The 23,126-nt window shown below is 53.6% G+C and overlaps 1 protein-coding gene across 1 annotated transcript; it reads left to right on the top strand.

The window, feature by feature from the left end:
* Nucleotides 1-958: 958 nt before the first annotated feature.
* J4E93_008785 (NRPS) lies at nt 959-22,851 on the top strand (the record flags this gene model as incomplete). Its single annotated transcript, XM_049346683.1, has 6 exons — nt 959-1,436; nt 1,532-5,256; nt 5,309-8,515; nt 8,563-12,832; nt 12,886-17,037; nt 17,087-22,851. 6 exons carry the CDS (start codon nt 959-961, stop codon nt 22,849-22,851), a joined length of 21,597 nt encoding a protein of 7,198 aa, XP_049196103.1.
* Nucleotides 22,852-23,126: the final 275 nt, after the last annotated feature.

Below are 23,126 nucleotides of genomic sequence, written 5' to 3'. Positions count from 1 at the left end.
CTCCCATCTCCGCGTCGGACCGTCTCGTGTTCCCACGCACGCCACAATATGTACCTATTAACCTGTCGCGACCTCCGCAGAGACTTCACAGCATCGCAAAAGCCAAGCACGTCACAGCCAGCCTCGCGAAGACGCGACGGTCATGGCCACGGCGGTTGTGGCCCTCGCCCACTAGGAACCGCCCGTTGCTTTTTGGTTTCGCACAATCTGGTATGCACTACTCCTGGTGGAACCCGAAAAGGAACTCGCCAGCGTGTCCACCGCTTCATGCCCAGCTCGTCCGTCCCCTTCGTCTATCCAGCGCAACGCCTCCAATCACAAACAACTCTAAGCTGGCCTGGGGCACCTGCGGGTCTTTGCAGCTAATGCTTCTTCGTTCTCGAAGACGATGCCTGCCTGCAGGCCCCGGCTGTTTGCGCTCGCATACCATGCTTCTCCAGTCTATGTGGCTTGAAACAGACAAGAATAACCTATGATGATTTCACTGCCATGCCGAGACCCCCGTATCAGGTGGCAAGGGATTCAGGAGTATCTCACTATCCCCGAGTGACGATCCCACGCAGCGCATGCAAGAGTAGAACCTGAGGCCCGTACTGAGCCTTTCATCTTCTCAATCACAGACATTTCCGTGTGACTGACCCTAGAATTTTTGGATTGCTATACCCAAGTTATTGTCAGCAGCACAAAAGGCACGTATCTGCCTTCGCCACCCTTCTCATACTCGACGAGAAGTTGTAATACACGGTACGTGAATTGATCACATCGTTGCTGACAATCAGATTCGTCAGACACACTCTACCTGATCTTTGTAAGTGTACCCTCCATGCAAGCAAAACGCGTACCGCGCGGTTAGCACAGAACCCTTCACATGGCCCATGCCCTCATGTAGCATCACATCGACCCCTCAACACAATCATTTGCTCACCCAGTGTCCAACAGGAACGACACACGACCCATCATGTCATCAACAGTCGTCACTAATGTCGAGGAGAGCCTCCAAGCTATCTGGGCTCATGTCCTCAATTTGCCCCATGTTCCTCTCGACCAGTCCTTTCTTTCGATTGGAGGAGACTCCATCTCTGCCATGCAGGTCGTGGGCCAATGTCGGAAGGAAGGCATGAGTCTTGGCGTCCAAGAGGTGTTGCGCAGCAAGTCCATCACCCAGTTGTCGGCTGCTGTCAAAGAAGTCGGCAACTCAGCCTATGACCACCAGGAATTCTTCGATGAGGATTTCGAGCTCTCTCCCATTCAATCACTCTTCTTCAAGCGTCCAAACACTAATGGCCATTTCAACCAATCTTTTTATCTCCGGGTGTCACGTAAGACCGACGCCGGCGATTTTCAGTCTGCGGTGGAACAGCTCGTAACACGCCACTCTATGCTGCGAGCACGGTTCACGCATTCACCTGAGCATGGCTGGCAACAGCGTCTTACAAGTAAGTCCAACAGCTAGTGCCCCAACCTACATGGCCTTGTGTGCTACTACTGCTCTGTAGGCGAGTCGCTTGCACATTGCTGACTTAAAGTGCAGACGATATCAGTGGCTCCTACCGATTTCGCCATCTTGACGTAACATCACAAGCTCAAATCGACACTCAGATTGCCGATTCGCAGCAATGTTTTGATCATGTCTCCGGCCCATTATTCGCTGCCGACTTCTTCGATTTCGGTGATGAGCAGTACGCATTCCTCACCGGCCATCATCTAGTCGTTGACCTGGTCACGTGGAGGTTGTTGCTCGAAGAGCTTGAAGAGATCTTGAAAGGCGGACAGCTGCTTGCCCCTGCTCTTCCATTTCAAAAGTGGGCGGAGCTACAACGTGACCACGCTGAGTCGCTCGAGCTCGATGACGTCCTTCCTGCTGTTGATGTTCCTCCCATGGACTTCTCGTATTGGGGCATTCAGCATCAAGACAACACATACGGCAATGCTAGTCATGCCAGCTTCGAGCTCGACAAGGAGCTTAGTGCCGCCTTCCTGACCAACTGCCATACTGCTTACAAGACTGAGCCAGTCGAGGTCTTGCTTGCATCGTTAATCCAGTCTTGGTCACATGTCTTTACCGACCGACCTGTGCCTGCCATCTTCAACGAAGGGCACGGGCGTGAACCCTGGGACTCGGACATTGACATCACCCGCACTGTTGGATGGTTCACCGCGCTATCTCCAATCCTTGTATCGCCATCACGCAATCCTACAGATACAGTCCGCAAGATCAAGGACTTCAAACGACGAATCCCTGGTAATGGCCGGCCGTATTTTGCTAGGCGTTGTCTCACTGAAGAAGGTCGTGATACTTTCGAAACTCACTGGCCCATGGAGATCTTGTTCAACTATCTCGGCCAATATCAGCAACTCGAGAGAGCGGACGCTCTTCTCCAGCCATCCGGCACCATGGCCGGAGAGACAGGCAAGGCTGGCGGCACGTCCGACTTTGGTCACGAAACCTGCAGGTGGGGTCTCTTTGAGATCTCCGCTTTCGTCTTCAAAGGTCATCTCAAGGTCGCGTTCACGTTCAACCGGCACATGAAGCACCAGTCACTCATTCAGCAATGGGTTTCGGAATGCCAGTCAACCATCTCGCAGATGATCCGAGGTCTCACCATTCTCGACCCGAAGCCAACACTCAGCGACTTCCCGCTACTGTCATTGACTGACAAGAGCTTCTCAGCCATGATCGATAGCCTCTCAGCCATTGGCATTCGGGACACCGACACTGAAGATGTGTATCCATGTTCAAGGATGCAGGAAGGTCTGCTGTTGTCACAAACCAAGGATGCCGGTTTCTACGCTGCGGCTACTCTTCACGAGGTTACCACGATCCACGGGGATATCTCTTGGGAGAAGGTCGCTGACGCTTGGCAACAAGTCGTCGAACGACACCCAGCTTTACGCACGATCTTCATCGAGAATGTCGGTGCGAAGGGTCTCTACAATCAAGTGGTCCTCAAACACATCGACGCCAACATCGTACACTTCGAGGCCTTAGATGAGACGGATGCCATAAAACTCATTGAGGAGCAGCGTTCCGTCACTTACAACCACGGTCGATGTCCAAACCACCGTTTCACCATCTGTACTACGGCCGACGGGAAGACTTACTGCTCCCTGGATATCAGCCATGCCATCATGGACGGTCACTCCATGAGTCTTTTGGCTGAGGAACTCAGGAAAGCATGCGCAGGGCGAACCATTCTCGATGGTACTCCCTACAGCGCATACATCGCATGGCTTGCGAAACAACCTGAAGAGTCCAGCCTCGAGTTCTGGAAATCTTACCTCGGTGGTAGTCAGGTTTGCTCTTTCCCGACTCTTGACGATGGCCTAGGCCATACTGTAGCCAAAGAACTGGTCACCATCCGCCTCGATCTGACCAGTATAAGCTTGGCCGATCTGCAGCACTTTTGTAACACCAATGGCATTACCCTATCCAACGTCTTTCATACTGCATGGGCACTGACGCTCAGCTGCTACATCGGAAGTAATGACGTCACGTTCGGCTACCTCACTTCCGCTCGTGATGCGGAGGAAGTTCATGGAGTGGAAAGCATCGTCGGGCCGCTGATCAACACGCTCGTTTGCCGCGTAAATCTATCGGATGGTTCTCGTTGTCTCTTGGACATACTTCAGGACGTACAAAGAGACTATATGGAAGCCTTGCCTCATCGTCATATCGCTTTGGCCGACGTTCAGCACGTGCTCGAGCTCTCCGGCGCCAACCTTTTCAATACTGCGCTGTCCTACCGTCGCCTACCCCAGGAACAGAACTCTCCTAAAGAGGATGTTACTCTCCGCGAGGTTCGCCCGATCTACGATCCGACCGAGTACCCAGTTAGTGTCAATATCGAAGTTGGCGATGACACAGTAGCTGTGGATCTCGACTATTGGACAGACCATCTCACCGCCATACAGGCTAGGAATGTCGCCAACACTTTCGCGCGTGCGCTCGAGAACATTGTCTTCAACTCGAAACGGCGCATCTCATCCCTGGACCATCTCAGCCCGAGGCACCTGCAACAGTTACAGGACTGGAATGTCATGCCGGCCACGATCAACGAGTGTGTACACAACATATTCGCCCGATGGGCTGATTCTCAACCAGAGGCGCAGGCTATCTGTGCTCACGACGGAGAGTACACATACGACCAGCTGAAGACCGCCACAGATCGCTTGTCGCATCATCTCGTCAAGCTTGGAGTTGGACCTGAGGTGTTTGTGCCTACTTGTTTCGACAAGAGTGCCTTTGCAATCATTGCTATGCTCTCTGTTCTCAAGGCAGGCGGCGCTGCTGTCCCACTCGATGCAGCGCATCCTGCCCCAGCGCTCCAAACCCGTCTCGAAGATGCTGGTGCCCAAGTGGTACTGACCACTGCTTCGCGTGCATCCAAGTTCGACGGTCTCGTGGCCAATGTCATCATAGTAGATGATGCACTTCTACAGAGCCTCCCTCTTGTCGGTGGTCCTGCCTGCCCTAGCGTGCAGCCCCACAACCCGGTATTCGTCATCTTCACTAGTGGTAGTACCGGGCGACCCAAGGGTGTTGTACTTGAGCATTCAGCAATAGCCACCAGTGCGGAGGCCCACGGCTCCAAGTTCGGCATCAATCGGGACTCGCGCATGCTTCAGTTCGCTTCATACACGTTTGACAACTCACTAGAAGAGATGTTCACTACTCTCCAGCGAGGTGGCTGTGTGTGCGTACCCTCTGAAGCCGATCGTGTCAACGATCTCCCTGGTGCCATCGCTAGGCTGAGAGCGAACAAGATGGATCTCACACCTACGGTGGCGGCACTTCTCACGCCTGCACAGGTCCCTTCAATTAAAAGCCTTTGTCTTGGTGCGGAGCCTCTTACCAGGGCGCTCATCGACCTCTGGAGTCAACATGTCCACCTTGTTGGAATGTACGGACCTAGCGAAGCATCCATCAACTCGGCGTTCAAAGATTTCAGTGATGGCCGCGGCGAAGCTACCAATATCGGCAAGGCAATCGGCTGCGTTGGATGGGTCGTCGACGCCGAGAACCGTGACCGCTTGATGCCTATTGGTTGCAAGGGAGAGTTGATCCTCGAAGGACCAATCCTCAGCCGCGGTTATCTCAATGACGCCGAGAAGACAAAGGCGGCATTCCTCATGGATCCTGAGTGGGCTCGTGTCATGGGCCCCACGGGACGTAGGTTCTACTGCACCGGCGATCTCGTGCAATACACCTCCGACGGTGACATGATCTATCTGGGCAGGAAAGACTCTCAAGTCAAGGTACGCGTCTGATCACATATCATTCCGAAGTTCATCAACTAACTTTACATAGCTGCATGGCCAACGCATAGAGTTGGGGGAGATCGAGCACCACCTCAAGCTGAACCTGCCGGCTGGCGCAAAGTCGGCTGTCGAGCTAGTCAAGTTCAACGACAGCAACAAGACAAAAGCGCTCGTAGCCTTCATGTGCCTCTCTGAAGATGAGGCTCCAGCTGCCATCAGCGAGATGGGCGAGTCGGCACGCGTAGTGGCCAAGCAGGTTGAAATCGCGCTCGCCAATGCGCTCCCTGTTTACTATGTCCCTTCCATGTTCATGCCAGTCACCCGCATGCCCATGACGACGTCTGGCAAACTTGACCGGAAGGTGCTACGCGCCTTGGCGGCAGCCCTTCCTGAATCACGCATGACTCCTTTCCGCTTAGCAGGCAAGAGCGGCCGCGCACCTGCTGGGCAAGCTGAGGTCGCGTTGGCGCGTCTCTGGGCTTCGGTGCTGAAGCTCGATGCGAGCGCTGTGGGCGCAGAAGACTCCTTCTTCCGCCTTGGTGGGGACTCCATCAGCGCCATGAAGCTCGTCACTGCGGCGAGAAAGGATGGCGTTATGCTCAATGTCGCCAATGTGTTCGCGCAGCCTAAGCTGCTAGACATGGCCGCTACTGCGGTTATGCTATCATCCGATGATGCGGCAAAGCCGGAAGCAGATACCTTGCCCATGGAGCTGCTCCCGCGGTCTTCCCGTCAGGCTATCGTGGCACTAGCTGCATCTGAGTGCGGTGTCTTCCCCGACTCCATCGAAGACATATACCCATGCAGCAAGCTCCAAGAGGGTCTTGTAATGCTCACCAACAAGGATCCAGGGACGTACGTCGTGCAGCCCATCTACCGCCTGCCAGCCGATATCGACCTGGCGCGCTTCAAAGAGGCTTGGAAGGCCGTCATTGCCAGCGAGGCCACTTTGCGCACGCGCATCGTCTACTCAGAGGAGCATGGCTTCCTGCAGGTAGTGTTACGCGAAGAGATTGAGTGGCAATCTCTCCCCGACATCCAAGATATCAACGAGACCACCAGGCAGCTTCCCGCCAAGAACGGCGCACCTCTAACAACGTTCACCCTCGTTGGTGAGAAGACTGACTCGGTTTTCTTTGTATGGACTGCCCACCATGCCGTTTACGATGGCTGGAGCTGGACAGCATTGTTCCGCAAAGTCGAAGCACACTACCGCAACGAAACTCAAAACATTGCTCTCACTGTGCCTTACTCGCGCTTCGTGAAGTACATTACGAGTTTGGACCAGAAGCAGTCCGATGCGTTCTGGCTTTCGCAGCTCGACAACGTAACGGCGTCGCAATTCCCCCAGTTACCATCTCCAGATCACCGCGTGGAAGCCAATGGCCAATTGCTGCACTCTGTACAGCTCAAACGCAACCCAGGCCTCGAGGTCACCGTCCCTTCCATGATCCGCGCAGCATGGGGCATTCTCCTTGCCACCTACTCCGGACTAGATGACGTTATTTGGGGTGAAACCAACAGTGGTCGTGAGGCTTCCGTTCCTGGCATAGAGTCCATCATTGGCCCCACTATCACGACTGCACCCGTCCGGCTGCGGCTCAACCGCACTTCCACAGTTCATGAATATCTCAAAGAGACCCAGAAACAGTCTTCGCTTTCGCTGCCATATCAGTTCGCCGGTCTACAACACATCAGCAAACTGAGTTCCGAGACAGCCATAGCGTGTGACTTCCAGAGCTTTCTGGGTATCGAGTCAGGAGACGACTTCGACGCCGAGAGCCCTCTGTGGAACATGATCAGTGCCAACACTATCGGAACTGACTTTTTCAGTTATGCCTTCGTCTTCAATTGCAAGGTCAGTTCGACTGGCGTCCTGGTAGAAGCGTTGTTCGATGATCGCGTGGTCGAAAAGTGGCTCGCTCAGCGCATGGTGCAGCAATTTGACTTCATCCTCACGCAGTTGAATGGTGCTGACAACATCACGCGAACGTTGGATGACCTGGATCTAGTCAATCCTGCTGACCGCGATCTGATCGGCTCTTGGAATCGCGAGCCAGTGCCATCAATCCGTAGATGCATTCACAGTGTTATCGAAGAGGACCAGGTCGCGTCTCGTCCCACCGCTGCTGCTGTCAATGCCTGGGATACTGGTGTCATGACTTACCGCGAGCTCGACGACCGATCTTCTGCTCTCGCGCACCGGTTGATGCGACTTGGAGTTAAGCCAAATCAATTCGTCCCGCTCTGCTTCGACAAGTCAGGTTGGACCATCGTCGCCATGCTGGCTGTACTTAAAGCTGGAGCAGCATTTGTTCCCTTGGACTTCGAGGCACCTGTTCTCCGCCTTCGTGAGATTGTCTCAGACATTGGCGCCGACCTAGTCCTTTGCGCGCCACAGTATGAAGGGCTTTGCCAGTCTATTCCGTCCAGCACCCTGGTTGTAGATCGGCAAGCAACAGAGACTCCTCACGATCGTCTACAGCGTCTTCCTTCAGTACACAGTGACTCTCCAGCATACGCCTTCTACACTTCTGGGTCGACCGGCAAACCCAAGGGGGCTCTAGTGAACCACAACCACTGGGTCACCAGTTCTACTGCATTCGTGGCTGGCTGGAAGATCTCCAGTACGTCTAGAGTACTCCAATTCGCTTCGTACACGTTCGATGCTTGCTTAATTGAGATACTCAGCACTCTCATGCAGGGCGGTACTATCTGCGTACCAGACCAGGCTACCCGAACGAACGATCTTGTTGGTGTCATGAACCAGTTCAATGTCAACTGGGCTGCTCTCACACCCTCGGTCGTGCGTATGATGTCGCCATCGCAAGTCCCTATGTTAGAGACTCTGTTCCTTGTTGGCGAAGCAATGTCGCAGCAAGACCTAATCACTTGGGCGGACAAGGTCACACTCGGCAATGGTTACGGACCAACTGAATGCTCTGCTGTCGCAACTACCAGTATCATGACATCTCACATGAAGCCCAACAATCTTGGCAAGGCTGTCACAGCACGAGGCTGGATCGTCTCAAGGAACAACCACAACGTTCTTGCACCCGTTGGCGCCATAGGAGAGCTTTTGTTGGAGGGAGGTGCAGTTGGAGCCGGATATCTCAACAACCCCGAAAAGACAGCCCAGTCTTTCGTTGGGCATGTCAAGTGGTCTTCAAGTCTACTGAGCAATGACTCCTCAGCATCCCTGCGCATCTACAAGACTGGTGACTTGGTCAAATACAACGAGGATGGCACAATGCTGGTAAGTCGTTTCCATTACTCTAGCTCGACGCATACTGACTGCAATAGTATCTCGGTCGCAAAGACTTCCAGACCAAGGTGCGCGGCCAACGATTAGAGCTATCTGAAGTTGAGCACAAATTATTGGACGATCACAACGTGCAAACCGCTCTGGCTTCGGTGCCTAAGACTGGACCTTGTGCGAAGCGACTTGTCGCAATTGTGTCCCTCCAGAACATGGGCACGACTACGATGGGCACGGGGAACGGATTGAAGGTGTTACCGCAAGAAAGTGCCTCGCTGAACATTGCTTCCATTCGGGACAGTCTATGCGAGCGCTTGCCCGCCTACATGATACCCTCCTTGTGGGTCGCTGTCGAGCGCTTCCCGTTGATGCCTTCCGGGAAATTGGATCGAAGACGCGCGATCCAGTGGCTAGAGGAGATGGACCAGCCTACCTATCGTCTAATCTCGGCCATTGGATCGGACGACACCGAATCCAACGACGGTAATGCAATCGAGAAGAAGCTGCAAGCTATCTTCGCCAAGGTTCTGAACCTTTCAGTCGCTGATATCCGCCTCAATCAGTCCTTCCTACATCTTGGCGGTGATTCAATTGCCGCTATGCAAGTCTCATCGCAGTGTCGTGCTCAGGGCTTTCCCATCAGCGTACAGGATATCATTCGTGCCAAATCCATCTCGGCTATGGCCTCAACAGTCAACGTTTCCGAGAAGTCACAAGTTGTATCGGAAGCCGTAGACTACGATTTGCCCTTCGATCTTTCGCCGATTCAAAAGGTTTTCTTCGACACCGTTGGCGATGCGCACAACCACTTCAATCAGACTGAGCTTTTCCGCCTCTCACGAAATGTTGAGACCGCAGAGCTTCGGGCGGCGGTGACTACTCTAGTCAAAACTCATCCAATGCTTCGCGGACGCTTTGCCAAGAACGAAGCAGGAGCTTGGAAGCAGCGAGTCGAAAAAGATGTACCGACGTCATTTAGACTTCGTCGCCACAACGTGCAAGCAGGCGACGATACCAATCTACGGCCCATAATAGATGAAAGCCAGGCGACCTTGGACGTTTCCAAAGGCCCGACCTTTGCTATTGAGCTCTTTGACATCGATCAAACTTTCTCTCAGGCCATAGCACTCGTCGCTCATCACCTTGTTATCGACGTGGTTTCATGGGGAATCATCCTCGAAGACCTGCAGGGTCTCCTTCACGGCCTTCAGCCAGCACCTCAGAGCTTACCGTATCACCTATGGCTGCAACAGCAGACTATTCAGGCCAAGCAAGAGAACGCCAGAAGTGTCTTTCCGGCTGGGGATGTTGCACCAGGAGACTTCGACTACTGGGGCATGGAAGGCCGCCCCAACCTCAGTGGAGACGTAGTGGAAGAGGACGTACAGCTGTCAACTCGAGACACCATGCTCCTCCTTGGTGCACAGGACGCTCTGGCTACTGAAATCCTCGACATTCTCATCGCTGCTCTATTTGAGTCGTTCCGCAAGGTTTTCTCGGACAGGTCCACCATCACGATACACAATGAAGGCCACGGTCGTGAAACCTTCAATAGCCGTCAAGATCTCTCGCGCACAGTGGGCTGGTTTTCTACAGTGACGCCTATCCATCTTCCTCTCCCACCGGATGAAGCCACAGACATGATCAGCACTATCCGATGGGTTAGAGACTTCAGAAACCGTACGCCAGACAAAGGGCGGCCTTACTTCGCCTACCGGAATCTCACAGAGGAAGGCCAGACTCGATATGCCAGCCACTGGCCTGCAGAAGCTGTTTTCAACTATCTTGGCAGGCTTCAAACACAAGACGGCAAGGAGGGACTGTTCACTTCGCTCGATGAGGTCGACTCTCGCGAAGTTGGAGCGGACGTTCCCCGCCTAGGGCTTTTTGACATCACGGCAGCGGTTTCCCAGGGCGCTATCAAGCTCTCCTTTGGATGGAATCGCAACATGAGACGACAGAACGAGATCCGTGCGTGGGTTGCACAGTGTCGCCAGACCCTCGTCGATGCCGTAGAACAGCTTCTCGAAGTTCGACAGGATCGTAATGTCAGCAACTTCAAGCATCTTCCACTTCTTTACAACGGTACATCCAGGCTCTCAGCGGTCCTGCCCGCCGGTATCAACCTCGCGGATGTAGAGGATATATACCCGGCATCTCCAATGCAGCAGGGTCTTCTTCACACGCAATCACGCAATCCCGAGCTCTACACGTATCACACCGTGGCAGAAGTACAGTCCACGGATGGCAAGCCAATGGATCCACGCCGTCTTACCGAAGCATGGCAAGTCGTAGTGCACCGTCATCAGACCTTGCGAACTATATTCATCGATAGCCTTGCAAAGGACGGGTCGAAAGATCAGGTCGTGGTCAAGGAGAAAGCCGGAAGAGTTCAACTCCTCGCCGACTGTGAGGACGATCAGGTTGCCAAACTTCTGCGAGATCAATCGCCTATTGACTGCCGCGAGGCTGTGCCACCTCATCGCATGAGCATTTGCAAAACAAAGACTGGCAAAGTATGGATCAAGCTCGAGCTCAGTCATGCGATCAATGACGGCACCTCGGTATCCAATCTACTTACTGATCTTGCTCGTGCGTACGCACGAAAGCTGACACGGGCTGATGCCGGACCACTTTATTCCGACTACATTGCATACATGCTCTCCAAATCCAGCGATGCTGATTTGTCATACTGGAAGACGCATCTTGCCGGGATGGAGCCCTGCTTCTTTCCCACCCTCAACGATGGTATCCCAAGCTCTCCAGAGTCAGGATCAGTTGACATAGACCTCGGTAGCACTGCCCGTGTTCAAGCGTTTTGCAAGCACAATGGTGTAACTCTCTCGAACGTGCTCCAGCTTACGTGGGCTCTCACTCTCCATTACTATGTAGGCACGTCTGATGTCTCCTTCGGTCTAATCGCTTCTGGTCGAGACATTCCGGTCACCAACATCGAGGAGGCCGTGGGCTGCTTCGTCAATATGGTCATCTCACGCATATCTTTTTCGGATGACACGACCATTGCTCAGCTCCTCGAGGCTCTCCAAACAGGCTCCACTGAGGCTCTTTCGCACCAGGGCTGCTCTCTTGCCGACATACAGCATGCCCTTCAGCTACCTTCATTGTTCAACACGGCTTTCACCTTCCAAAGGCGCGGTTTGTCGAGCGATCCAGAGGACACGGCTCTCACCTACGAAGACATGGAAGCGGAAGATGCCGGCGAATACATTGTCACAGTCAATGCAGATGTAACCGACGACAACATCACTGTCGACTTTGGCTATTCGAAAGACAGGATTCTCCCCTCTCAAGCACAGAACATGGCCGATACTTTCAGCAAGATTCTGGACAGCATTGTTGAAAGCAGTGCTTCGGAGCTCACTGTTGGCAAGCTGGACGTGTTCACGGATAGTAGTCTCCGACAAATCATCGAATGGAACCCACAACTTCCGCCACCGATCCGCCGTTGTGTGCACGACGTCATTCATGATCAGGCATTGACGAGACCACGAACAACGAAGGCTGTGGAAGGATGGGACGGGTCATTCACTTACCAAGACTTTGACAAGATCACCAATCAGCTTGCAGTCCATCTCCAGGCTATCGGTGTGACCACTGAGACTTTCGTGCCAATTTTGTTTGAGAAGTCATCATACGCTATCGTCAGTATGATTGCAATCATGAAGGCTGGTGGAGCGTACGTGCCGCTAGACCCGAAGCATCCGCAAACCAGACTTCGAGAGCTTATCGAAGACGTTGGCGCCCCGGTGGTGTTGTGCTCGCGCGGATACCACGACAAAGCAAGCGAGGTCGCGAAGACAACCGTTATCGTCGACCAGCGATCCATCAAGAAGCTCGGAATCCCAGTGACCAGCAAGCCACGTTCCACAGCAACTCCCGACAACGCAGCGTACTGCTTGTTCACCTCAGGTACTACCGGCAAGCCGAAGGGAACAATTATTCCTCATCAAGCATTCTGTACAAGTGCAGCTGCTTTTACGCGTCGCATGAATATCAATGCAACTTCTCGCACCTTCCAGTTTGCTTCATACACATTCGACGCAAGCTGTATCGAGATTCTTTCAGCCTTGACCGTGGGCGCTACGGTATGCGTGCCAACAGATGACGATCGCATGAATAACGCAGCTGGCGCCATCCGCAAGTTGAGAGTCAATTGGTCACTCTTGACCCCGTCGGTTCTTGGAACTATCGAGCCAGAGCGCGTTCCTGGTTTGAAGACGCTTGTTTCTGGAGGCGAGGCGCTTCCCGGACCCATCCTCAAGAAATGGGGCAACAGCACTTGCTTCATCAACGGTATGTATACAGACCCTTTATTCCCCGTTCGGCTCCGTACTGACAACGAACAGCTTACGGCCCTACCGAGTGCTCAGTCGTAGCCGCTACTGCATACAAGTCCACACTGGATCACAAGCTCATTGTTTCAGAGCCAGGCACCATCGGTACCGGAAGCGGATGTCGACTATGGATCGTACACCCACGAAACCACGACAAACTCATGCCTATCGGTAGCGTCGGCGAACTCGTCATTGAAGGGCCAACCGTGGCCCGTGGGTATCTGAATGATGAAGTCAAGACCGCGAAGGCTTTCATCGTTGATCCTGCCTGGGCGAATACTATCTCTTCCGGCAGCCAAATCTCTGGAACAGCCCGCATGTACAAGACAGGTGACCTTGTCCGCTACAACACAGACGGGTCCGTGAACTACATCGGTCGTAAGGACACCCAGATCAAGCTCAACGGTCAGAGAATTGAACTGGGTGAGATCGAGTTTCACGTAGGAAAGAACTTCCCCGAGAGCGTACAGTCCGCAGTGGAACTAGTCGCACCCTCCAATCGCAGCTCTGCGAAGGCTTTGGCAGTATTCTTTGCTGTTACTCAGGGTCAAGTCGGAGACGAAGCGCAAAACGTCCAGCCGCCCTCGACCGACCTGCCCGCCTCCGATGAACTACTTCTTCCGCTCAGCGACGAGCTTCGAGACATGTGCAAAGACACTGAGAATGGGCTCGCCGGCTCTTTGCCCTCGTACATGATACCTTCGATCTTCATTCCTGTCACGAAGTTGCCCTGGACTTCGGCGGGCAAGCTAGACCGCAATCGTCTCCGCAGCTTAGTACAAAACCTCAGTCGGGAGACAATGGCTTTGTACCGACTCACAAGCATGGCGAACAAGAAGCAACCCACGACCGAGGCAGAGAAGAAGATCCACAAAGCGGTGTGCTCCGTCTTGAGTTTGCCACCTTCTGCAGTAGGCATCGACGACAGTTTTGTCCGCCTTGGTGGCGACTCCATCTCGTCCATGCGTCTCGTTGCGATGGCTCATACCGAACAGCTAGAGCTGTCCTTTATCGACATCTTCAAGAATCCGAAGCTCTCCGAGTTAGCCAAGATTGGTACTCGTTCTAACACACTCAATCAGCCGCAGAAGGCAGTGCAGCCTTTTGACCTGCTGCCAGCTTCGTCTCCGAGAGCTGAAGTACTGGGCGAAGCTGTCCAGCAATGCCGAGTTCCGAAGGAAAACATTCAGGACGCCTATCCGACGAGTCCACTTCAGGATGCGCTTCTCACGCTCTCTATCAAGCAAGCTGGAGCTTATGTCGCGCAGCACGTATTGGCGCTACCGAAAACTTTGGACATGACGAAGTTCAAGGCGGCCTGGGACACAGCCATTCAGGAGATTGACATCCTTCGTACTCGCATCATCCAGCTACCATCCGGTATGTTCGTGCAAGCTGTCATGAAGAAGGATCCTGTTGTCTGGAAAGAAGAGGCCTCGCTCATGAGTGCCGAAGGCGAAGCGATGACAATTCCTTCGGATCTCGGTGGCAAACTCGCAGCCTACTCACTGGTCACTACGACATCAGGGGAGCGGTACTTTGTATGGACACTGCATCATGCCTTGTACGATGGCTGGAGTATCTACCTGATGCTTCAGCGAGTGCAGCAGATATACTCGAGCGGCACATCCACCATCCCTCAGACACCTTACTCCAAATTTGTGGGGTACATTTCTGGCACCGATGCCTCTGCTTCGAATCTTTACTGGAAGAACAGCTTGATGGGTCTTAACGCCTTCCAGTTCCCTCAGTCACCCCATGCCACCTCAAACGCAGCATCCGACGGACGGATGTTCCAACACACTGTGAAGCTTGCACCTCGCAAGAACACAGACGTCACACCAGCCAATGTCATACGAGCTGCCTGGGCTTTGCTGCTTGCTGCCTACACCGGAAGTGATGATGTGGTGTTTGGTGAGACTCTTGCTGGGCGAGACATTGCCGTCGCGGGAATTACGGACGTGTGTGGTCCTACATTGACCACCGTTCCGTCCAGGGTCAAAATTGATCGCGGCGCTACTGTTAGCGACTTGCTCAAGATGATAGCGACGAATGTCACCGACCGTATCCCATACCAACACCATGGGATTTCTGCTATCAAGGCACTCGGCGACGACATGGCAGCCGCATGCGACTTTCAGAACCTTTTGGTTGTTCAAACGGAGAACGAGGAGCTCGCCGACTCCATGTGGACCGTTCACGAGAACGAAGATCAGGGCAATTTCTTCACATACCCACTCGTGATTGAGTGCAAGATGGGATCGACCAAGATCGATGTCTTGGCTCACTTCGATGCAAATGTCATCTCGCTTTGGCATGTTCAGCGCCTTCTATACCAGTTTGAGTCGGTGCTGAACCAACTCCAATCAGCTACTCATGTTCGTCATGTAGCTGTCTTCAGTGAACAAGACAAGCAGCTCGTGCAAAAGTGGAACGCGTATGAGCCTGATCTTATCGATGACACTGTGCCCTCGCTCTTTTTCCAGAAGACTGCATCTCAGCCCACTGCCACAGCCGTGACCGCTTTCGATGGCGAACTCACCTATGCTGAGCTTGGCGCGCTTGCATCGCAACTGGCACAGCAGCTAGTGAAGCTTGGTGCTGGCCCTGAATCTCTGATCCCGATCTGTGTGGACAAGTCGCGATGGGCCATCGTAGCTATCATGGCTATTCTCATCTCTGGCGCAGGCTACGTGCCATTATCTTCATCAGACCCGCCTTCACGACATCTGCATATCGTTGAGGCATGCAAAGCTTCGATTGTCCTATGCTCACCGCCGTACGCCCATCGTTTCACGGACATGGTCGATCACGTGTTCAATGTCAGTGAGACCGCCATTCGACGACTACCAACCTGTTCCGGACCGCTATCGCAGCGTGCCAAAGGCAACAATACCTGCTACGTCATCTTCACTTCAGGTAGCACAGGACAACCCAAGGGAGTCGTTGTAGAGCACAAGAGTATAGCTTCTAGCTCGGCTGCGATTTGTGAAGGGCTTCATGTCACGCCTACTTCCCGAGTGTTCCAGTTCTGCTCCTTCCTTTTTGACGTTTCCGTTGGCGAAACCCTCGCCGTCCTTCTTCGGGGCGCCACAATCTGTGTACCATCAGACGAACAGCGCACCACGGACCTCGCCGCTGCAGTGACAGATCTCAAAGCCAACTGGGCTTTCTTCACACCATCAGTTGCCGGTACGCTGGAAGGACCAAGCGCTGTACCGACGTTGGAGACTCTGGTAGCCGGTGGTGAGGCGATGACATCTGACGTGGTCGACAAATGGGCCAACGGTGTCAAACTACAGAACGGCTACGGTCCTACTGAGGGCACTGTGTTTGCTATCGTCAATGATCATGTCTCTGCACAACGAGACCCGTCGAACATTGGTCGCGCCCTAAAGAGCGGACGTGCTTGGCTTACTAACTCTGACAATCCTCACGAGCTTGCACCCATCGGCGCGACCGCAGAGCTTTGTCTCGAGGGACCATTACTCGCCCGAGGCTACCTCAACGACCCTGAACGTACTGCGGAAGCCTTCATCGAAGCCCCTGCCTTCTTGAAGATGTTCTCGATCCGTAATACATCGCGTATCTACCGTACCGGCGACCTTGTTCAGTACACCGCTGATGGGTCTATCCACTACATCGGGCGAAGAGACAACCAGATCAAGCTCGCGGGTCAGCGAATCGAGCTTGATGAAATCGAGGCAGTCATGCAGGCGGACGACAACATCCATCAAGTGGTTGTACAGCTACCCAAGATTGGTCCCTGCACGAAGAAGCTCACGGTTGTCGTCAGTTTCCCCGGAACCGCCGCTACCAACGCTGGTTCAGACTGGCGCACGGTACTCTCCGACAAAGAAACGCTCTCGCGAATCAATCGCGCAAAGGAGAGATTGTCTGATCTCGTGCCATCATATATGGTACCTGCCATTTGGATCGCTGTTCCCCGTATCCCAGTCTTGGCTTCCACCAAGTTGGACAAGAAGCAAGTCGGGTCATGGCTACATGATCTGGATGAAGCCACGCATCAGCGCATTGTGAACGCTGAGCTTCCTGAAGTGGCCGACGGACCTGTTGATACCGCTCTTACAGTTCTTCGGGGCATCTGGGCGAAGGTATTGGACTGTTCTGTGGAAGACGTCAAGCCTTCCAAGTCCTGGCTATGTAAGTGATCCCCTGGGAGAATAGTGTCAAGTTTACTAACCACTCATAGCGCTTGGTGGCGATTCGATCTCTGCCATGAAGCTTCTCGCAAAGTGCAGAAGCGAGGGTATCAGCCTTACTCTGAACCAAGTGCTGCGCGCCAAGTCCCTGGCTCATCTGGCGGCCGACATCAAGGCCGTAGTCATCCTGGACCACGGAACAGAGACAAGCGACCAACCTTTTGCCCTCTCTCCGATTCAGCGCTTCTACTTCCAGACCGGCAAGATCGAAAACGGCACACACTTCAACCAATCATCATCACTGCGCATCTCACGATACATGGAGCCGGCTACTGTTCAACGCGCTATGGATTCCATCGTCGCATGTCACTCGATGCTACGTGCTCGCTTCTCCAAGGACGATGCTGGGAAATGGCAGCAGCTTGTCATCTCGAAAATTTCCGGATCCTACGCATTCACGACACATGAGGTTTCAACCGCTTCTGCTGCGACTGCCGTCATTGCCGTTACCCAGAAAAGCCTCGACATTCGCGCCGGTCCTGTCTTTGCCGTGAATCTCTTCAGTCTCAAGGGCAAACAGATGATTTTCATGGCTGCTCACCACCTTGTCGTAGATGTAGTGAGCTGGGGCGTGTTGCTTGGCGATCTGGAAGACTTACTCGCTTCTGGCCCAACTACAAAGCTTGCAAAGAGCCTTCCCTTCCAGACGTGGAATGCGATGCAGAGCTCAAACGCCTCGCAAATCGATCGACAACGCGACGTGCAAACCCAGCCGCTCGCGGTTGAACCGGCGAACTACGCCTTCTGGGGGATGGAGGCTCGATCGAACGTGTACGGTGATACTGAGAGGGATGAGTTCGTCATCGATAAGGAAATATCTGCGATGGCTTTCGAAAACCACCACGTTTACAGGACAGACCTCGTCGACATCCTCCTCGCGTCTATTGTCCACTCCTTCTCCCGCGTGTTCATCAACCGCAGGGCTCCTACCCTGTTCAACGAGTCTCATGGGCGAGAAGCATGGGACTCAAGCAATCTCGATCTTTCCCGGACTGTCGGATGGTTCACATCCATGTATCCGGTCACCATTCCCATCGGTGACGAAGAAGACGAGGTCATGCATACGCTCCGACAAGTCAAGGATACCCGCCGCAAGATCACAAGCAATGGCCGACCTTACTTTGCTCATCGCTATCTCACAGAAGATGGGCAGCAACGCTTTGCCAATCATGCCCCAATGGAAGTGCTGTTCAACTACCTTGGCCGACAAGAACAGTCTGGGTCTAGCGATTCGCTCCTACAGCCGCTGCAGCTGGACGGCGATGACGAGGAGACATCCGACGTGGGTACCAAGACAACGCGTATGGCACTCTTCGAAATTTCGGCTTCAGTCTCGGAAGGCCAGATCCAACTCAGCTTCATGTACAATCGCTACTCCAAGAACCAGAAAGGCATTCGCAGGTGGATCGCCGAATGCCAACGCACACTGGAGGAGATTGCCACCGAACTGGCCAAGACCGATACCCCACAGCCAACGATGACCGACTTCCCACTACTACCATTGGAATCGTACAGTCGCCTCGATCGGGTCTTGAAGACACTTCCTCATGCCGGTATCCATTCTTTCGATCAGGTGGAAGATATGTACCCTTGCTCGCCTATCCAAGACGGGATGATCTTGAGTCAGATCAAGGCCCCGGAATCGTACTGGTCGTCAACTACATTTGAAGTCAAATCGAAGCGAGGCCCAGTCGATGCCAGTAAAGTCATCGATGGATGGAAGCAAGTCGTTGCCCGTCATCCAGCGTTGCGCACTGTCTTCATCGACAGTGTCTGCAAAGGAGGCGTCTTCGATCAGATTGTCGTCAAGGGCCCCGATTCTGGCATAGTCAAGTACACTTGCAAGGACAGCGAAGTGACGAAGATGCTAGAGTCCATCAAGCATGGCTCTCTCAACGGCAAGAAGAAACCTGTCCTTCCCCATCAGGCTGCTGTCGTCCAGACTCCTTCAGGCAAGATCTTTGTTAAGGTCATTGTCAACCATGCCGTTATCGACGGAGGCTCACTCGGCATTATCGGGCAAGATCTCCAGGAAGCATACCAAGGGGAGCTATCTGAGGAAGGACCGCTATACAGCGACTATATCAAGTACCTGCGCGGTCTGCCAGTTGATGATGCGGTACTGTACTGGAAGGCCAAGCTTCGCGGTGTCAGCCCATGTTATTTCCCGACTACGCCTCGAGACCCCAGTAAGCAGCGAGAGCTTCGGTCTTTGGACATGCGCTTTACCCGATTTGACGAGATTCACGATCTAGCGGAGAGCAGCAACGTCACTTTCGCCAATATCCTCCTCGCAGCATGGGCTCTGCTGCTCCGCTCTTACACCAACTCCTCCGATGTGTGCTACGGATATCTCACGTCGGGAAGAAACGTACCAATCGACAATATCGACAGCGCAGTTGGCGCGTTCATCAACATGTTGGTATCACGAGTTCAATTGAAACCGGCTTCTTCATTGCTCCAGGTCATTGAGAAGGTGCAGTCCGACTTTGTCGACTCCATGCCACATCAACATTGCTCGCTCGCTCAATTCCAGCATGATCTTGGTCTTTCCGGAAAATCGCTTTTCAACACTGCCGTCTCGATTCAGAGGCGCGCGAACGCAGACGAGCCCGCGGCAGATGACTCTGGTATTGAGTTTGAGCAGCTTGATGGCCACGATCCCAGCGAGTTCGCTATCACGGTCAATATCGATGCCACCCGCGATGATGAAGCCGTGCGCTTCACGTATTGGAGTGATGCAGTTACCGATGCCGAGGCAAAGAACGTTTCTGCTCTCATGGCAAAGGTCCTGGCCCAGGCGCTCAACAACGCACAGCAAACCATTTCAGACTTGGATAATGCCACCAAGATCAAGCCGACACAGTCTTCACCCGGGCACCTTGCTTTACCAAAGCCGCGTCCTATTCTCAGAACCAGCTCGAGCCTTTCCAGTGCCGGATCAACCTCACCACCTCGTACACCGAGGATCACATTCCCTGATCTGACTCCAGCGGCGCCGCAGCCAGCTGAGACACCTGACTGGAGCAGCCTCATCCGATCCATCGTCAGCGAGATGGTGCCCCAGATCGTCGAGCAGATCGTAGCGCAGAACAAGCTGACAACCGAACCCACATCTGCAACGATCGATCAGATGACTAATCAAATGGCGGGTATGCTCACGAGAAAGCATTCGATGTCACAACGCGGACGACCGAGTATCGATGGAGCGTCTATACACCCAGCCTCACCACGAGCAGCTTCCATACGTTCGCGCCGCATGAGCATTGCCAGTAATGCGGAGAACAGGATCCAGACCGCTGCTGACATGGTCGCCACTCTTGGTGTCATTGCCACCGAGACCTCTACCAAAGTCACACCTGACATTGTTGAGAAGAAGCTACTCAATCTGTGGGCTGAGCTTCTCGAGACGGTGGAGGACACCATCGAGCAAGAGGATAGTTTCTTCAATCTCGGGGGTGATAGCATCATGGCTATGCGCCTCGTCGGAGCCGCGAGGGAAGAGGGCCTTTCAATGACCGTGGCTGATGTGTTCAAGAACCCCACATTTGCCGACATGGCTCGTGTAGTACGTGTTGCGGGCGAGGTCATTGATGAAGTTATGTCCCGAGCTGGCGGCGGCTCAGTGGCAGGCAGGAGTGTCGGAGGCCAGTCTAGGTCTCATCAACGCGGCAGAGCCCAATCAATCTGGAGCGACTTCCAGGACAACATGTTCGATCCAAACGCCGACACCAAGAGCATAGCTCCCAGCGAGATGCCCGCCGAGTCGGAGCTGAGCCACAGAGATTCAACTATGTTAAAGAGGTTGCAAGGGCTCACCACCGGCCCGACGAAGCCAAATGCCTCGCGCAAAATCAGTTCAAGGCCGTTGGCCACGCATACTATCCAGGAAGGTGTTGAGAGCTCTCTCAACAGGTCCGTTTCGATGCTTGGAGATCCCAATGTCGACAGTGTCATTTCGAAAGTGCAAGTATTCAAGGGAGGCATCTCGGACGTCTTCCCTGTCACAGACTTTCAATCACTCGCCATCACGGGTACTCTCATGGAGTCAAAATGGATGCTCAACTACTTCTACCTGGATGGAGATGGGCCGCTCGATCTTCGCAGGCTCAAGCAAGCTGCTTACCGTATGGTGCAAGCCTTCGATATTCTTCGCACCGTATTCGTCCCCTATGGCGACCGCTTCCTCCAGGTCGTACTGCGGAAGCTTCAACCAGAATTCATATACCATCAAACCGACGACGATATCGACACCTTCACGAAGGACCTGCAACAGAAGGATCGAGAGGGCGGTCCACGACTTGGCGAAGCGTTCATCCAATTCGTGGTCGCAAAGCAAAAGCAAACAGGGCGATACCGTATCTTCATGCGACTTTCACACGCCCAATACGATGGAGTCTGCATGTCCAAGATCCTCGGTGCGCTCCAAGACGGATACAATGGTCTCCCGGTCTCATCTGCCCCAAGCTTTGGCAACTTTGTACGCGAAACTGCCAAGACCGTATCGGGAGCCCACGATCACTGGAGAGACATTCTTCGCGGCTCTAAGATGACAGAGATTGTCAACCGATTCGGCCCCAACTATCAGCGCTCAGCTGGCCAATCCATCACACTCGAAAAGAGAGTCAGTGCACCCAAGCTCAAGGGCGTCAACATCACCAGCGCAACGGTGGCCAAGGCCGCTTGGGCTTCGACTCTCTCCCGTCTTGTGAGCAAGGCTGATATTGTCTTCGGTCACGTCATCTCAGGCCGTAACGGCGGTGTCGCCAATGTCGAGAACATCGTCGGCCCTTGCTTGAACATGGTACCTGTTCGCATCGTGTACCGACCTGATTGGACTGTAATGGATCTTCTAAAGTATGTTCAAGACCAACAAATCGCGAACATGCCATTTGAGTCGCTCGGCTTCCGCGAGATCACCCGACACTGCACGGAATGGCCTGACTGGACAAACTTCTCCAGCGTTCTGCAACATGACCAGAACATTCAGGATGACCGGCCAACTATGCAGCTAGGTGGCATCGAGTACACCATCGGCGCCGTTGGCTCCCAGGAAGACTTCGCAGACTTCTCCGTCCACACTACCTCCCGTGGCAATGAGATGGATGTCACTTTGACGTACGTCCCGAACAGCACGATTACCACAGAATTTGCGCAGCACGCATTCGATATTCTTTGCGCCAATGTCGTAGCTTTTTCGGAAGACCCGCACACTCTGCTTCCACTATTTACAGAGGTCAGCTCCGGTAGCTCGACTACCGCCAACTCAGAGAAGATGCGCAAGCGGTCCGTGGAGAAGCAGCCGATGACTTTACCCACCGATACAGGCCTCTCAAATCACGAGACAAACACCCTCGCTACAACGCTGCGATCGGCTTGGGAGCAAATTCTACACGACGAGCGTGGCTCTCCTACACCTATTGATCTCGGCTCAGACTTCTTCCAGCTGGGCGGCGACATCATGGGCTTGGCACAAGTCGCATCCATTCTTGACCAAGATGGTCTGAGAGTCAGGGTCGAAGACTTGCTCGACAAGTCTGTGTTCGTGGATCAAGTGGGCATACTTGCTGTGGAACGCAAGAAGCAGATTGAGCGAGAGGCGCAGAACCCTTGGGGCGAGAAGGGCAAAACAAAAGTTGAGGTGAAGGGAGTGAAGGAGAAGGAGAGGAGGGGTAGTGGTTTTGGTCAGTTGGCAAAGAGGATTGGATTGAAGAGGAAGGAGAGTTCGAAGTCAATTTTCCAGATGGGAGGGTGATTTGGTGGAGTTGAACTTTGATGTATTAGTATTACGGGTATCTAGGGGCGTACGGTGTTGATTTTCGGCTTCTTGTTCGGCGTTCTTTCACAAATAGCTTTCTTTGCGTCGCTTTAGCAATGTATACATGCATGACACCTTGCCTTCTCAACCCTCGTCTGATCCGTGCAGAACTAGCTCATTGCCTCTGACGCTGCCCGTCATCGCTCAATGAACGCTTCCTCTTCCTTTCGCGGGTCGTCATCGTAACCCCACCCCATAGCTGCCCATGTCTC

Source organism: Alternaria ventricosa, assembly GCF_023758065.1.
Source record: "Alternaria ventricosa strain BMP 2768 chromosome Unknown scaffold_18, whole genome shotgun sequence".
Classification (NCBI taxonomy): Eukaryota; Fungi; Ascomycota; class Dothideomycetes; order Pleosporales; family Pleosporaceae; genus Alternaria; species Alternaria ventricosa.
Note: the sequence above shows the minus strand (reverse complement) of the source record. Positions and strands in the feature narration are given on the sequence as shown.